Source organism: Python bivittatus, unplaced genomic scaffold (genome assembly GCF_059951505.1).
Source record: "Python bivittatus isolate LINGU-HERP-01145 unplaced genomic scaffold, Pbiv_v1 ctg000850_np1212, whole genome shotgun sequence".
In the NCBI taxonomy this organism is placed as follows: Eukaryota; Metazoa; Chordata; class Lepidosauria; order Squamata; family Pythonidae; genus Python; species Python bivittatus.
The window spans coordinates 25,348,381-25,366,369 of NW_028277112.1; the positions used below are offsets into that span (position 1 = coordinate 25,348,381).

General features: G+C 37.8%; 1 protein-coding gene across 2 annotated transcripts; it reads right to left on the reverse strand.

Moving 5' to 3' along the window:
* Positions 1-69: 69 nt before the first annotated feature.
* LOX (lysyl oxidase) lies at positions 70-17,757 on the reverse strand. 2 transcript variants are annotated; one of them, XM_007433841.4, is made up of 7 exons: positions 16,804-17,757; positions 15,488-15,596; positions 13,016-13,153; positions 10,799-10,955; positions 7,426-7,521; positions 7,226-7,341; positions 70-3,006 (listed from the first exon to the last, which is right to left on the reverse strand). In XM_007433841.4, the coding sequence occupies exons 1-7, from the start codon at positions 17,474-17,476 to the stop codon at positions 3,000-3,002; spliced, it is 1,296 nt and encodes a 431-aa protein (XP_007433903.1). In that variant the 5' UTR covers positions 17,477-17,757; the 3' UTR covers positions 70-2,999. The 2 variants fall into 2 exon arrangements, with proteins under 2 accessions (XP_007433903.1, XP_007433904.1); XM_007433842.3 differs by lacking the exon at positions 70-3,006 and having other exon boundaries at positions 7,222-7,341.
* Between the last annotated feature and the right edge of the window lie 232 nt (positions 17,758-17,989).

Below are 17,989 nucleotides of genomic sequence, written 5' to 3' on the forward strand. Positions count from 1 at the left end.
ACATAAAGATTTCTCTTAACTTATTAAAGATCTGGACTACATTTTGGTGGAAACTAGAGGAGACTTCCAGCATTTGAAACATTTTTATTTATGTCATTTTCACATAAATTTGCGAACAGTACAAGAATAAGGAAGTTCTGTGAAGAATACAACGCTAGTGTATGAATAATTATAAAACATTTCATAGAAAGATGTTTACATTTTAAAGTAAGGTTCTTAGGAGAACATGATACTTTTTTTTCAGTTCAAGTTAAATATATAAGCACCTTTGTAATTTCTGGAATGTGAAAAGCTTTGTTGTGTTGAAAAGCACAGGATAGACCACTTTCAATGAAATGAATATAGTACTTCAGTTATATCCAGCTTGAAATGATAGGAATGTATAGAAAGGCTGATTTTGAAATTTCCATTATTGGTTTGTCATTAAAAAAAAAAACTCTTAATGTAATCATGCATCATGTAATATTTGGCACAGCAAAGGTTTTTGTTTTTAATAAAAGCCAAATATATGGGTCAGCCTTACAGTGTAGAACACTCCTGTGATCTTCGCCATTGTTCAATATTTCTTCCAGTTGAGCAGCCAAGTTGGTAAGAAAGAGATATTCCTTAGAATTTAGAAATTCTACTTTATGATTTAGGGCCAACAAAAATTCTATAAATTACAGGATCCTTCACAAATTAGTATCCTTTTCTATTCAGAGGGCCTTGGTAAAAACAACTTGCCTTAGACTGGATTCTACACATACCAACTGTTTCTGTTCACATAATAAATAACATACTCTATAATGTTTATACATGAAAATATGGTTTTACGGTAACAAAAAAAATTGCATCTTTTAGATTGTGATCCTATATTGCAAAGTTACTCAACTGTCAGGCCAACTATCTCTCTTAAATTGCTACAGTGAAGGCCAGCAACTTTCCTGAGGGGCTGCTCCTCTCAGTAGTTACTGACATCTCAATACCAGTTACAGTTCCTTGCTACAAAAATTTAGTTTTTTGTACAACCGGAGCTTAGATATAAACAATTCAAGTGGTAGACATAATAGTGCAAGATATGTTAATGTGTGATTGGAAATATGATCAGGAGTGGTGGTTCAACACTGATCAAAAGATAAGGAGGCCTTGACAAGGAAAGGAAGGATCAGGTCTTGTGATTTTGGCCACACAGACTTGTGGGCACGTTGCTTGAACTACCAGAATAAATGCTTAATCTAAATGTATGGGACAAATTATAGTGCTCATTGGATGAAAGTAAATTGCTTACTTTTGACAATGCAGCGCCTAGGTGCTCGAGAGCAGATTTTGGGAAATTTGCTCTACAATGGAAGGGAATGTATGATGTTGGATTTCACCATAGACAAAAGGACAATGAGAGTTAAAAGGCATCCAAATATTTGGGATCCAAATTATAAAATCTTTCCACAAAAGAATTATTAAAAATTATTTCATATATTTCAAGTGTTGTGTGTCATATGTAACGGAATGCACATCACAATTTAGGAATTCTGTGTCAAGCTGTTTCAGCAAATGAGGATTTGTATATCCATTTCAGATATAAAATCCAACCCTATTTTACTGATAAGTTGAACTACTGCTTAGTACAATTCACTGGGGTTGTAATTTGGTTTGGTTTAATATCCCAAGTACAAAATTTGAACTATGAATTGATTTCCTAGTTTGCATAATACCTGGCTAATGCAGGTGTTTATGGGCCTGAATACATGTTTATTTGAGCACATCTATGTGTGTGTGTATACAATCGTTCAGTTTGATTTTCTAAACAAACGCTTTAAAAGAACAGTTTTTTGTATGTTCATGTACATAAATCCTTTTCAGTCAAGTCAGTATGTTAAGGCTCATTTTATGACTTCACCTGAATGTAGCTCACTTTTTATTTTTTTAAATGTAGCTAGGAACTGTAGATTTTATAATGGAACATGACACAAAGCATCAAGCTTATGAACTCAGCCCTGTTTTTTTGTTTTCCTGGTGAGTATATATCATTTTCAATCTGTTATCCAAGTCCTATTCATGGGAAGTGGTTTCTAAACATCTGTAATTCAAAATCTTTCCAACATCTTTAATTGAAACTCTTTCCAGCTTCAGGGAAGGGGAAAAAAATGAAAATGCAAAGCAGTCTGGAGGAAGCACAGGAAATAGGCAACTCTGATGTTTCATTATTCTATGTATTAAAATACTGATATACTTTTGGTTTAAGGTTATTTGCCTGCTAATGCTTTTAAAAATAGAATCATTTTGTATGCAATCAGGTGTTTAAGCATAAATCTGTCCTTTAAAATGAAGCATACATACTTTTGTATCCACTAGACAAAAAAAATAAGTTTTTAGTATTTGTGGAAGCTGCATCTTCCCTACCAGGGTTTGTCTCATGACTACAGATCCTTCCCTGTACTCTTCATAATCAGTATTGCATGACTGCATATCAAAGAGCTGTGAAATTATTCTATAATCCCAGAGGCTTTGGGCACTAGTACCACTGACCCTTGTCATATAACAAGAAATATCCCAAAAAGGAAGATGTTAGAAGAGTTTCATAATACTGTGAAGGGATGGACCTGCTATTTAAACATAAATGTTTAAACTCCCATTAGACATGCATGAACCATCCAATAAAATTAAAAGCAGCTTTTTGGATATCTGCCTATGTTTGCACCCTTTACATATCTAAAAAGCACTTTCAAATATTGTTCTGATTTCCAATAGTCAATGGGAAAGATATTAATATAAATGGGTTAACTTCCTGTAGAATTTAATATTCTTTCTATAAAGCACCATTGTCTCACTGCTTTCAAAAGCTGAATAGTTGAATAAGCAATTCATTCTGAAGAAGTTCTTAATGCTTCAGAGTCAGACTAAAATTCTTTGTATATATTCTGGTCCTTTTTTCAGTTTTCAAAAGTGTTTACATCCTATTCAGTTTATAAAATAATTGCGTCTCCAAACCTTGGGTATCAGTAAATCGATTTTCTTTCATCTTAGTATCTGCGGAAAGGAAACAAGTTTAATATTATCAGAAACAGAATGCTGCACAGAAAATTACAAATACCAATTAGTTTTAAAAATACAATAAGCAGTATTTTTAGCTATTAGGAATGATAAGATTCAATTTGGGATTTCAATTTGAATGAGATCTGATTGAATCATCAGAATTTTTTTAATCAAGTCAATTCAATATGAAGATTCAAGTGACTTGTGCATATATACACATTATTATTCCAAATCAAATGGATGTAATAATGCAACCCAAAAATTCAAATTGGATTACTAATTTGAATTGGATTTCAGCTAATTTGCCTACCCTTATTAGTTAATTGTCTTTTGCTTAAATTGTTTTTATTAACACTGCAGATGGAATAAGAATAGATGTTCCTATCTACAGTGGGGCAAAAAAGTATTTAGTCAGCCACCAATTGTACAAGTTCTCCCACTTAAAAAGATGAGAGAGGCCTGTAATTTTCATCATAGGTATACCTCAACTATGAGAGACAAAATGGGGGAAAAAAATCCAGAAAATCACATTGTCTGATTTTTAAAGAATTTATTTGCAAATCATGGTGGAAAATAAGTATTTGGTCAATATCAAAAGTTCATCTCAATACTTTGTTATATATCCTTTGTTGGCAATGACAGAAGTCAAACGTTTTCTGTAAGTCTTCACAAGGTTTTCACACACTGTTGCTGGTATTTTGGCCCATTCCTCCATGCAGATCTCCTCTAGAGCAGTGATGTTTTGGGGCTGTCGCTGGGCAACACGGACTTTCAACTCCCTCCAAAGGTTTTCCATGGGATTGAGATCTGGAGACTGGCTAGGCCACTCCAGGACCTTGAAATGCTTCTTACGAAGCCACTCCTTCGTTGCCCGGGCGGTGTGTTTGGGATCATTGTCATGCTGAAAGACCCAGCCACATTTCATCTTCAATGCCCTTGCTGATGGAAGGAGGTGTTCACTCAAAATCTCAAGATACATGGCCCCATTCATTCTTTCCTTTACACGGATCAGTCGTCCTGGTCCCTTTGCAGAAAAACATCCCCAAAGCATGATGTTTCCACCCCCATGCTTCACAGTAGGTATGGTGTTCTTTGGATGCAACTCAGCATTCTCTCTCCTCCAAACACAAGTTGAGTTTAGACCAAAACGTTCTACTTTGGTTTCATCTGACCATATGACATTCTCCCAATCCTCTTCTGGATCATCCAAATGCTCTCTAGCAAACTTCAGTTGGGCCCAGACATGTACCGGCTTAAGCAGGGGGACACGTCTGGCACTGCAGGATTTGAGTCCCTGGCGGCGTAGTGTGTTACTGATGGTAGCCTTTGTTACTTTGGTCCCAGCTCTCTGCAGGTCATTCACTAGGTCCCCCCGTGTGGTTCTGGGATTTTTGCTCACCATTCTTGTGATCATTTTGACCCCACAGGGTGAGATCTTGCATGGAGCCCCAGATCAAGGGAGATTATCAGTGGTCTTGTATGTCTTCCATTTTCTAATTCTTGCTCCCACAGTTGATTTCTTCACACCAAGCTGCTTGCCTATTGCAGATTCAGTCTTCCCAGCCTGGTGCAGGTCTACAATTTTGTTTCTGGTGTCCTTCAACAGCTCTTTGGTCTTGGCCATAGTGGAATTTGGAGTGTGACTGTTTGAGGTTGTGGACAGGTGTCTTTTATACTGATAACAAGGTCAAACAGGTGCCATTACTACAGGTAACGAGTGGAGGACAGAGGAGCCTCTTAAAGAAGTAGTTACAGGTCTGTGAGAGCCAGACATCTTGCTTGTTTGTAGGTGACCAAATACTTATTTTCCACCATGATTTGCAAATAAATTCTTTAAAAATCAGACAATGTGATTTTCTGGATTTTTTTCCCCATTTTGTCTCTCATAGTTGAGGTATACCTATGATGAAAATTACAGGCCTCTCTCATCTTTTTAAGTGGGAGAACTTGCACAACTGGTGGCTGACTAAATACTTTTTTGCCCCACTGTATAAGGCTGTTCAGAGCACTCAAAAGATGCTTCACTATCTGCACTGGCATGAATTAAGCACCATCCCTAAAAGCATTAAAGTAGGAATGTCCTTTAGGAGGCTCCCACAGCTGCTTTAAAGGTTATCTTTGGTTGTCTGTGCGTGCATATACATTCTGCTGGGGCCAACAGAACAGCCAGGGCCAGTCTTTGGAGCCGCAACACAAGCCTTCCAAAGAACGCAGCTACTTTAACACATCTAGGAGAGAAGTTCATGCTAATGTGTTTCATGAAGTACTACTTTTGAATGCTTTTCACAGACTTAATATCCATTCACATAAATCTTTTGTAAATAATCTAAGCCTAAGTAGTCCGAGAAGATACTTGTTTTTTCTACACATAATAATATCTGATTTTAAAAGAAGTTTAGCTTCTTTCAGAATCACTGTCAATGTTTAAACTTTAAAATTATGTCAAATTCTCACAGTTCTGCTAGTAGTACTGCTGACATTTAAATTGCTTAACTTGGGCTGCAGCAAAAAAGTTTGGTCCCTCTGAGTAGTTGATTCTGTAAACCAACCACAACTACAAACTGGTAGTGAACATTTTCAATCTGTTATTTGATAAATGGTACGCAGCAGCAGTATTGGTGGTGGTGGTGTAGCATTTATACATTGCCAAATGCTAAACTGCTGAATGCAAATTAAAGAATAAAGGGAATAAATATGGAAATTGGCTCTTAGAGGGATTAAGGCAAAAGTTACGTTGTTATAAATCACTCCACCTTAGTTACTGAAAGCTTGATATTCAATCTGTGATATGCAAATGCCATGCTTAAGCATCTACTTAAACATTTATAAAGAGAAACATTACAGAGAGTCCTGCAGATATAGGCATAGTGGAAAATACTAAACTCCCTAATAACTACATAGATCTTCTCCCTTAAGATAATTTATAATTACATGATTTTGAGCTGGGGGATGTCAAAGGAGATCATAATTGTGATGATGATCTATATTTCGAAGAGATAAGCTACAACTAGAGAGTTTGTCAGTGTGAGCCAGGAGTAACAGCAGATGTTTGCTAAATTCATGGAGCAGTAGGGAAGTACGAATCCCTTTAAATGTTCAAAACAAGATTTCACAAACAATCCAATTTGAGTATCATGCTTTGGCAAACAAAATCAACTCTGGCATTATTCTAGGTTCATTCTAGGCCACTTAATTAGACTGCTTTATGGAAAAATGAAGGTTAAACCATTTCATTTTTATTACTGAATGAATCTAACATGAAACCAAAACAAGTATGAAATATGGGCAGACACAGGCCCAGTTCCAGATATATGAAATCATAATAGAACTGGAGAGTGCTTCAGAGCATGTAGGGGCATGGAATGTAATACCTGTCTGCAATTCTGTAAAGCAGCCATGCTTTTTCCCAGGATTGCATGTATCTCTGGACAGAAGCTGGGTAGAAAACATACAGCTGCTTTAAAAAGTTGCAGACAAGCCCCACATGCTCCGGAGCACCTTTTTGGAACTGGATCTGAAGTACTTTACAGCCCTACTTTGCAGGGATTCAGTTCCATTAACATGGCTTGCAAATGTAGCAACCCTTTAAAACAGTTGTGTCTGTTTCCCGTTCCATCCAGTCACATTATCCCTGAAAAGAGATACTGTATGTCTCCTTTATGAGTTAACTTTACAGCCCCCAAATGCTATGCCTCTAAGTCCCTACCTAACACATCTTCTATCTTACTGAGGACAACAGACATTTCACTTTTAAAATAAATGTAATTCCCAATCATACCTAAACTTTTTGGGGGAGAGGGGGAGGCTCTGGCTAGAAAATTAGTATTTCCAACCTGGTATCCTCCAGAAACTAGATGACAATTTATTTTTAGCTATCACACTATAAATTCAAATGTAATAAAGCAACTGATTAAGGAAGGGTAATTTGAACCATAGCTAGTTCAAAAAAATTAGGTTCCTGGCTTGTCTGAAAATTCACATTGAGACCAAATGGAGAACTCTAGTTAAAAGGGTAGCTACAGCATGGGAAGGAAAAAGGGAGTACATAAAGCCCTTGCAAAAGTATAACACACAACTTTAGTTGAACATTGTGTCTGACAATTTCATTTAAAAAGATACTCGATATACTTCCTGCCAGTACAACACACTTCTTTCTTCATGCTACTTGTTACTCGTACTGCAAAATACTAGAGAGAAACAAGAAAGAACTTACGGTGAAATTGTACACCCAGAGGCATACGCGTGATGGCCTGTATAACGGATATCACAACGTACGATGTTGTTGGAATAGTCTGATTCTGGTACCAAGTAACTAGGGTTTACACTAACCTATAAAAGAAGCACATGCTATGTTTTACAAGTTTCATATAATACTAAATGTGTTTGGGTTTATAATTAATGAAATTTGATTACCTTTAAAATGTAATTTCCAGGTTTAACATCTGTAATATCAATCCACTGGCAGTCTATATCAGCGTTGTAGGTATCGTAACAACCAGGACTTAGCCCCTAGAAATTAATGCCGATTATTTAAAAATTGAGAGAATAACCTTTTAAAGAAATACAGTACAATAAGCATATATTACTCTGTAGAATAAATAGTCACTGTTCTTTCTTCTATAAAGATTATTGGTCTCCTTTCCCCATATCTGAAGCATTACAACAGTCTTCAAATACTGGCAGAATTTGCTTCTTGAAGTATTTAATGTCTAATAATCTTTCCCCTATGCCGGTCTAAAAGCAAAATAGTGACATCCATTGGAATAAGCTAGTAAAACAGATACTTATACTGGTGCCATTTCCAACGGCTATTTTGCTTGAATGTCCTGAGATGACAGCTCCATTTAAGCCACAAATATAGTCTTCACAACTTCTGATATACAAGGTTCAGTCCTTTCTCTACCTTGAAATTATTCTAAGTGATGTCTTTACTGCCTCTAGGAAAAGTACAATGTTTGGTCACAGACTATGTGTCATTTGGCAAGAGTAGTCATGGAAGGAAGGTCATGGGTATATTGAATGCTGGCAGCTGAATACATTTTTTAGAATTGGAATCAGGTTGTAGTCTTCAGTAATTGCTAAGAAAAATGCTTCATAACAAGCACTCATCTTGAAACAAGAGATGAAGCCATAAAATTCTTTAAAAATTCAAAATAGCATACTATATTTAAGGCTTGATACAATTGGCTAGTTTATTTATAGAAGTGGGATAGCTGCATCCAGACTTAATATTCTTGTAAGTCCTGACAATCAACCTAGTCAGGGACAGGGTGTTGCAACTGATTATACTACAATACAGTTCTATCAGGTATGGAAAAACTGAAGTAATGCTGCTTAAAAATTATGTAGGAACAGAAGGATCCAGGATATGTCTGTGGCAAGTCAAAATAATAGAAGAGAGAAGGTAAGTAATTTTCAGCTGAACAGGACTCTAATACAAGAAATCTGAATCAACATTTCACCTATGGTCTGCTGCCTTCACTATTAATGCTGTTACTCCTAAGATTTGGGTAATGCTGAAACATAATTATTAGATTTTTGCAGATATGTATATAGTTTGATGTAGAAGATGATACAAAGAGGTGATCTTTGCTGTTTCCTCCTTACAGCCCCATATACTTCCTACAAATCTCCACTAAGGGGTAGATAGACTCCAAGATAAATAATTAGAGATGTAAATTGAGACTTCAAGATGAGAGAAAATTGGCAAAGTAAGCTCTTTGTCCCACAGTCCCATTTCTCCAACAGGTTAGACCCCACAACTCTGTGAAAAGGTTTTAAAATGTCAGTTGTTCCCAAAAGTGTCAAGTGTCTGCTCCTGGCATATATTATGCTTCTTCTGGAATACAGAATTCCCAAATGGGGAGAAAAGTCATTGTTACGATATTTAATTACAAAGAATCAAAACATTAATTATAACTGCTACCTATCTCTCAACTGCTGTAGAGAGTAAGGAAGATGACCTTGATGAAGATATCCAAGATCTGTCACCAGGGTAACAGGGGGAGTGAATCATATTTTAAGTCCACAACAGACAGATAATATTCAGAAGCGCCTCAGACAGACACTTCCCTAATTCATTGAACTGTAAGGAGGAGGAGGTACGGCACAATCAGACTTGTAAGATTCTGTTATTACAGCCAATCTCAATAAAAGTAGTTTTAGCCTTCCTATGGAGTTGATTTCTTGGTCTGGTCTACCTAGTCAGCTGACAACTCCTATTTTATTTATTTTATTTTATTTTATTGTGCCTTCTAATCAGTGTTGACTCCTGGCAACTACCTGGACTAATCCCTGCAGTTTTCTTGGCAAGATTTTGGAAGTGGTTGCCACTGCCTACTTCCTAGGGCTGAAAGAGAATGACTGGCCCAAGGTCACCCAGCATGCCTAAGGTGGGACTAGAACTCGTGGTCTTCAGTTTCTAGTCTGATGCCTTAACCACTATGGCAAACTGGCTCTGTCATACTTATTTGTAATGTATTATATATTATAATTTGGCTATTTAAATTAATATTTAACAAAAATACCATTGTTAATAAAACATTGTTAGAGAGTACTGAGTTTGTACTGTAAGTAAATGATTCATAATACTAAAATATTCTAAGTGCAGAAGGATACAGGCCTAAGCTGAGGATAATGTCGATATTTCCTTTACACCAATGCACCAAACTCAAAGTTGATATTTAGCAAATCTACTCATTGAAGTTAAAGCAACTCTTAACACAGCAGCATCTCTTTTTCAGGCTTGTGTGGAAGCCTCAAAAAGTTGAGCTGCTTAAACAAATAGCAAAAAAAAAAAAAAAAGCTGCTCTTGTGCATAGTCCAATGCACTTCTTTCATATCATTTTCAAAGTGTGAACAGCCTATTACCAACTACCTCTGGCTACCAGTTTCTGGACATGCTAAGCCAGAGTTGTCCAAACTTGGCCACTTTAAGATGAGTGGACTTCAACTCCCAGAATTCTGGGAGTTGAAGTCTACTCATCTTAAAGTGGCCAAGTTTGGACAACACTATGCTAAGCAATTCTCTGTACTGAGCTTGAAAATCAATAACTCTCTGAAAGAGATCTATATTCACTGATATAACAGCATAACTCAACATGAGAGTAAAGATAAAAGTTATTTAAGCATATACAAATTTATAAACCTGAATATGATTATAGTCAATTTAATTTGATGTTATAATCAATGAAAATTAATGGCACCCTGGAAATGAAATGTAGTTACATTAAAGAAACCTATAACATCCTTACACTTGTCTTGATTATTTGCATTACATATTTCAAGTAAGTAAAACAATTCATTTACAAAATATTGGTATATATTAAAGGACAGCTATATTCCAAAAGGTAACAGGATAATCAAGATCAAGTTCATAATTATGCAGTCTCATAATTTTAATTTTTTTATTTTGAGGGAAGATAAAGATCAAGAACAATGAGCAGTGCCCATTTTTAAGAAAACTTACACTAAGATCCCCAGAGCAACTCCTTATAGATAGAATTCATTGCACTATTCTATTAGGGATATATTACACTAACTCATTCTCCCTGCCATAGCTCAGAAAGCTGTTGCTCACCATTCCTAAAGGAACTTAAACATCAGCTTCCATTAATTCTATTCCTAACTATCCTCTTGATAAGCAGCTTAAAGCTAACTCAAAAGGTATAAAACTGTTTATGTTGTACTTCTTTATAGTGCAAAGTTTCACGCTGAGTAGAAGCTGATGACTGATATTAATCTGCATTCTATCTAAAGAGGAGCACTATTAATAACTACACCTTACCTGTGTATGGGCTGTACATGCATATCGCCTGTAGTATCCATAGTCACAAGAAGTATCTTCAAGACAAAAACTTGCTTTGTGTCCTTCAGCTACTCTCCTCTGTGAGTTTGCTTCAAGTAAGTCATAATGACTGAATTCATCCATACTGTGATAATGTCTATTAACAAATTAACAGACAGGATTACTTTAAGTTATTGCATAAAGAATCAACATCTTAATAATTTAGCCCAACAAGTCAAAATAATATTTTCCCAAATCTTAAAGATTGCAGTATTCAGAACTACTAGGTAAATATTTTGTGGCACAGTGATATTACTGTCTACATATAATACATTCCAAAATTATATTAAAATTATGATTATATTAAAATAATTATCATATGATTATATTAAATTATATTTAAATATATTTAATCATGTTGCTTTTACATATTTTAATTAAGTATAATAAAATATTAATAACAATATCCAATATTGATTATATTAAATGATTATATTAAAATTAAATATATTATATTTAATCATGATTGGTTTTATATATTTATTGTTTTTTTAATTCAGTGTTGTATGTCTACCAGAGTCACTGCTTCTGAGATGGGTGGCCATATAAATTTGATAGACAGATATAGATAAGTTTTTAAGAAAATTGCTTTATGTTGTTTAAAAACAAAGCAATAGACAAATTTCCAAATTTCCTATTAGATTAAGTAAGGGGCTAAATATGGAAAGTAGAGCCACCCACTGTTAGTCTTGTTTTAACAATTTATCTGACTAAAAATGTTACATCTCATAAATTCAAAGACCCTTCTGTTTGTGAAATGTTTCCTTTTTTTGATGGGCCTAATAAAATACGCAAAATAAATTAAGATTAAAGTTCTTGGGTTATCTTCTTGTTCTGTTGTTGTTCAGTTGTTAAGTCGTGTCTGACTCTTCGTGACCCCATGAACCATATCGCGCCAGGCCTTCCTGTCCTTCACTGCCTCCCGGAGTGTGCTCAGTTTCATACTCATTGCTTCAGTGATCTTCTTGTTCTACTTATACACAATTTTTTTGTATGCTGCAGTTCTACTGTCACTTTATAGACTGTTAGAAGCGTGTTCACCATTTTCTTTCCAGTTAATTCTGCTATTGCTGCTTATGGCCACCATATCCAGCTCCAAAAATCTGGTTAGCTATATCTCTTTACTGCCCTCTAATTGTCACCCAGAGTTTTGCAGCCCAGATATCAGCCCAAATCTCAGCCTCTCTTAACCAGGTATCTCCTAGGCATGTTGGAATTGCAAATCCTAGAAATCCCAGGCAGCATATATTTTCCTTACTCTGGCTGGGAATTCTAAGCGTTCTAGTCCCCGTATATCTAAAAAGCACCGGGTTGGGGAACCTTGAGATATTGAATAGAAAATGAAATCCCACATGCTACAAAATGAATGTCACTTTTATGATCTAAAGTCATATAGATTGCCAACTAGCAGGTAAGGACCAAAAGCTGTGTTCTGATTTTTGCTAGTGTTTTCATAATAAAAAAGCAAGTTAACCATTACCTCTGCAGTATTTTTATATGCAGATAATTCTTATTTACACAGAAGGAAAAATCCTCCACAATTAGATGCCTTCCCCCACCCACTGCTTCCATTACAGTATTTTAGCATACTTTCAGATACACTTAAATGTAATTTATGCTTTCTTTTCAACTAAATTTGGTTGGTATTAATGTTTATACAAACATTAAATTGATTGGTGCTACCCACCTCCTATCCAAATTTGGTATTGTATCATTATTGTGTTTACACCCAAATTATGCACTATTGTTAATATGTTTAAAATAGGCAATGCATCTTTGATATCTGAAATACTTCCTATTTGGGCTGTAATTCAAAGGAAAATGGTTATTCAGAGAATATGGGTGCACTATCATCTCATCTGTTGGTAATTTCAAGTGCAGCTTTGGTAAAGTTGGTAAAGAAGGTAACTTCTTGAACTTACACAGTGCAACCCAGGAAAAGACATCTTTGACTTTGACTTAAGGAGCTGCCAACAAGTGTGATATGCAGGGTTATGCTTGCTCCAGATCATCTTTTCCCCTTCAAATCTGGCTTGCTGTAGTTCTAGATCTTTGAGACTGTTTTCCACACAGCAGCAGCAAGAGGTGTGGAGGGGAAAAAACAGTAAATAACAAATGAACATAATCAAAAAGTACCATACTGAACACTTCACTCACTGATGACAGCTGTGCCACTCCCATGAGTATCGTGGTCGGCTTGGTAAGAAATCTGATGTACCTTGATTTTTCACTCTCTGCGGAAATCTCAGAAGTACTCGGTTATCATAGTCTCTAACATCAGACCTGTAAGCTGAGCTGCAAGAATATGCATATGAAAAGGAAGAGCAAAATTGTTTAACAAGTAGGTTTTAGCTTACAATGTCACATTTATATTTTTGTGTAGTTGAATACATCCTCTCAGAATTCATCAGGTTTAATGCAGCTTTCATCAGTGAAAACAATGGGGAGTTAAGTTGATCAGCACTAACATCAATCCCATTTATTTCAATGGTCCACCTTAAGCATGACTAACTAGGATCCAACCCACTGAAAATCCACTCTTTTTAAGATTCTAAAGCTGCTTAACAATTTTTATGGAATGCCTATATTAGAAAAAGATTGTGCAATTTAATTGATGTTTCTTATTCTCTCTAAACAACAAAAATATGGAAGTTTTTAGTTGAATCAGAGCCTTCATTTAGAGGAAACATGGAACTACTATCAGCAGTGTATACACAGTCTTCTGTGTCAGTATTCATAATTTCAAAAATAAAATAGACGATAAAATATTTCCATTTTGATTTAATACTATATAAAATACAGCCAAACGCTACTGGTTGGCAGACTTTCTCAAACACTTTTCTAATTAAATTTCTTCCTTTGATTAAGGTCACTATACATTCAGGTTTTTTGTTTCTTTCAGAAATCATGGAAATTATTGGCCTACCCAATCCAATTTTTCTATCAGATTTGTTTCTACCTATTCTTTCTGTTGTTCACTTCCCTTGATTCTCCACTTCGTTCTTCCCCATCAATTGCAGCAGAATTCATTTGTCTTGTCAATATTTTTTTCTGATTAAAAGCTCAACAGAAAAAAATTAGCTGGAATCGTGTAATATTCCTAGTTTCCTCTGCGGTTTAATTTTATTCCCATGAAGAAAAACTCACTAGACTTACAACTATATCCAAGAAAACAGTTAACTACCTCAAGTTTAATATTAATCAAATCTAGACTAACACTCCTATGAATTAGTTTTATAGGCTGTGTTATATAATATTTCTATTCAAATAATAACCCATTTGGAACTTAACTCTAAATGATACACAGCTTTTTCTTTTTACCACTGACGTGGTCAAGGATGAATCAAACGTGTAGGTTGTCAGACGTAGCTCTGTTCATAAATTAGCTTGCAACATCTGTACTGCAAGCAAGTCTCGTCCAGTTCAACTGGGCTTAATTTCAAGTCACTATATATATTAAGGCTGTGCAAAGCATTCAAAAGCAGTGCTTCACAAAGTATATTAAAGCATTTTTAGTGTTTAAGCAGCAACGCCCTTTCAAACCTTGTTGGCTGCTTTGGAAACTGTCCTTGGGTGCTTCACATGTGTGCACAGGAACTGTGGCTCTCTACGGGCACATATCCTTTACTAGCAGCCCCAGTGTTGTGTGTGCATGCACATTAATGTGCAAACAACGAGACACAGCTTTCAAACTAGCAGCACAAACCTTGTAAAGGACACAGCTTCAGAGAGAGGTGCTTTGTAGTAACAGGCTTTCTGAGGGACCTCTTCTGAGTGCTTTGCAGACCCCTGGTATCATGTATTATCATCTTACAGCTTTATCCTAATGCATGTTTATGAAAGCCCCACTGCATTTAATGTAACTTACTTCCACATGTGTGCATTCGATTACAGCTTCATTATGAAATGAACTGCACTGATTGTGATTTGATATCTGATTATCAATTAATCTAGATGCTGAAAAGCAATAGGTTAAAAAAATAGATTAGAGCAGGGAGATGGTTGATAAATACACTGGAAATTACAGCAATCAAACAGCAATTTAAAAACCACTTTCTTCTATTACTTACAAAGTAATGTGTTCAAAGGGGCCTTCTCTCCAAAAATTAATAAAGCTCTGGATTAATGAAAAACAGATCCTGGTAAGGGATTAATTCCTAAACAATCAGGGCATGGAAACCTTGTAACCTGGTCATCAAGCTTTCAGCAGACATTAATAACAACAATATGTTTTATGAATTGGAATAGTAAAGGAATTCTCCACTGCTTAAGTTCTATTGAAATTATGTCTATCTCCCTCTTGTAAAGTTACCAGTGATATTTCAAAATCTTTGCTAAAGTATCCTGGACATTGAACAATAATGTGCAAGTGTATATATGTGCCTCATAAAGGTAATTCTTTTATAAGCCTGTATTCTCTAATTTAGCCTTCTTCAATCTAGTGCTCTCCAAATATGTATGCGTTACTAGAATTCCCAGTTCAACATGGGCAAAGGTTGGAATACTGGGAGTTGTACTCCCCAAAAATAAGCAGGTTTTCAGATTGGCAAAGGCTGAACTCATTCAACAGTCTTTCCAACAGGCAGGTATTTTATGAGGATATGAAATCAAGGCCATCCCTGTACTTACCTAGCTAGGCAATTCTCTTCAGCAGCACACCTCAGGTTGTACATGGATGTCTTTTGGACGTAAGTGGATGCTTGAATGTAATAGGGATCTGCCACTAAATCAGGCAATCCTGCAGTGCATCAAATCACAAACACACAAAACTGATCAGGCCCAGGAAATGTCTACAAAATTCATTCCTAAAAAAAGGCAATCAAAGTTGCACTTTCTAGTCGCTGTACAACAAATTGGAAGCCTATACACATAGTCATTTAATAAGACTAAGAGTCACTTTTCAGAAGATCAAAAGAAACATTAAAATACAATGTGTCTTCCAGATTGGAAATATTATACAGCATATTATCCTGTTAATCATTTTTTTCTTAAATCTTAAAGGCATTCTCCCCATACGGCCACCAGCTGATGAGAACAATAAGTTTGCCAGACACCAGAAATGTGTCTAGAACAATAAATTATGCTTACTGTCTTTCTCAAACAAAAGGCTGTGAACATCCATTAAGTAGGCTATAATCCAAATTAACCCAATTACAACCAAAGATAAACCTCAGAATGAAGCCAACAGGCGGCCTACTTTGGATTTGAGTGTTATCTAGGAGATTTACGCTTCTATTTTCCAAGGTTCATCCCCAGCAGTTGAACCCTCTGCATAGCAGCACTTGAAATAATGCAAGTACCCTTGACTACTATACCTACAAAGCTTTCTTTCTGCCATGGAATAGTCACATCTAACATCAAGGGCAAGCTGATTATATCCTAATAAATGTATATACAAAAAGGACTGCAATCTACCTAAGAAAATGAACCACTGCCAATAATTAAACGTTTTTCCCCCTTTGGAAATTCCACCCCCTGAATGGTCACTGCTCTAGAAGAATGAACGTTCTCTGTCTCTCTCCTCGTAGCCCCAGCTTTGTGCTGTTTTGCATTATTTTATTTCCAACAATTTATTTTCTACTGCAAGATCCGGACTGACTACAGGGCGAGGGGGAGAGTTGGGACCAGATGGTGATCAGCGGATGTCGGGCTGGCCGAGGTGAAAGCCCGCAGTCTGCCGAGAAGGGAGGGACTTGCCACGCGGCTGGGTTGGATCTGGGGGTGGGGAGGGGAGCGGAGGGGAGCGGAGCGGAGCTCGCGTTCTGGAGGGACACCGCTGCAGACTCAAGCGGTTGAGGCTAACTCGACATATGCATGTAGATCAAATGACTTCCTTAGCGCAAATGTGCAACTCTTCACCTCGTTCCTTTTAGCTGCGGGCGACCGCAAGCCAGGGCAAGCCTGTCCCACCGCTTGGTGTGAGTGGCAGAAATGCGCGCGCTTACCGTATTGGAAGTAACCGGTGCCGTACCCCGGCCGATAGCGGCTACCCTGTCGGGGCCGCTCGTAGGTATCATAGTAGTTGTAATAAGGGTTGTCGTCCGTGTACTTGTACGGGTTGTACGGGTCGTCCCCCACCATGATGTCTTCGCGGGGCGGCTGCTGGAGATTGCTTAGAGAAAATCCAGTCCCGTTGCCGGTCCTGGCGGTGGCGCTCTCGACGGGGCTCCCTTGGCCTCGGTCTTGGGAGCTGGCGCCGCCTTCAGCCCTGCGGCCTCCGTCCGTGCCATTTCTGCTGGACGGCTGTTGGTAGCCGGCTTGGAACCAGTACTGTGCCTCTGGCTTCCTGGTGGCAGTAGCGCCTCCGCCTGCGGCGCTGCCCGGCGCCCTGCGAGGAGAAGTGGCGTTGCCCCGGAGGAGCAGAACGTGGCCGCTTTGCGCGGGCTCCTCGCTGTGCCTGCGCCGCGCGGGTTGATACTGGGAGCCGACGCTGAGGAGGCTGTACACCTGCCCTTTGTTCTCCCATTGAATCCGCTGTCTCCACATGGCGGGAGGGGGTGGCGGTGGATTCCTCGGGGGTAGCCCGCCCGCCGGCAGCCACAGCAGGCAGCTCCAATAGACGCACGCTTGCAGCTGGGCAAGACCCAGGAGAAGCTGCGTCCGGGAGTGGAGGCGCATGGCGACGGCGTGTCTCTCTCAAAAGCGAGCGGGAACTCCACTCGACGACGCTACGCGGGGAACGGGCGCGCAAGAAGTCAAATGTAGCAGTTTGCAGCTTTGTTCTTTTACTTTCCCAGCTCTAGGCCTCCGACTTTACTTCGCGCTCAAATGCAAAGAGAGGGAGTCTCCTTCGTTGTCTTTCTTTTCCTCCCAATGCAGCGAGATGGGTTTGGGGAGGAGCAGCAGCAGCAACAAGCCCTTCGCCCCGTCCTCGCTTTCGCTGAAGTCTGGAATGAAGCAGCAGGAGAGAGAGAGAATTGGAGGGAGGGCGGAAAGGGGGAGGAGATGAGGGATTTAAAGTTTCTGGCACGTTTGCAAAGTTACACAAGCCCATTCTGGCAGACGGATTCTCTATTTGTTCACGTAATGCCATTGGAAACGTGCAAGTTTGATCGTTCCTCTCCCTCTCTGGTTTTCCATCTCTTTTCCAGCTTCATTTCCTCTGGTTGGGAGACCCCAAGAAGACAAACA

Bases quoted from the DNA above. Each gene is read 5' to 3' on its own strand.
- LOX (XM_007433841.4), bottom strand. From the start codon at position 17,476: ATGCGCCTCCACTCCCGGACGCAGCTTCTCCTGGGTCTTGCCCAGCTG. The intron at 15,597-16,803 runs GTAAGCGCGCGC...GATGCACTGCAG, and splicing joins CACCGGTTACTTCCAATACG to GATTGCCTGATTTAGTGGCA. The intron at 7,522-10,798 runs GTAAGGTGTAGT...ATTAATTTCTAG, and splicing joins CATGTACAGCCCATACACAG to GGGCTAAGTCCTGGTTGTTA.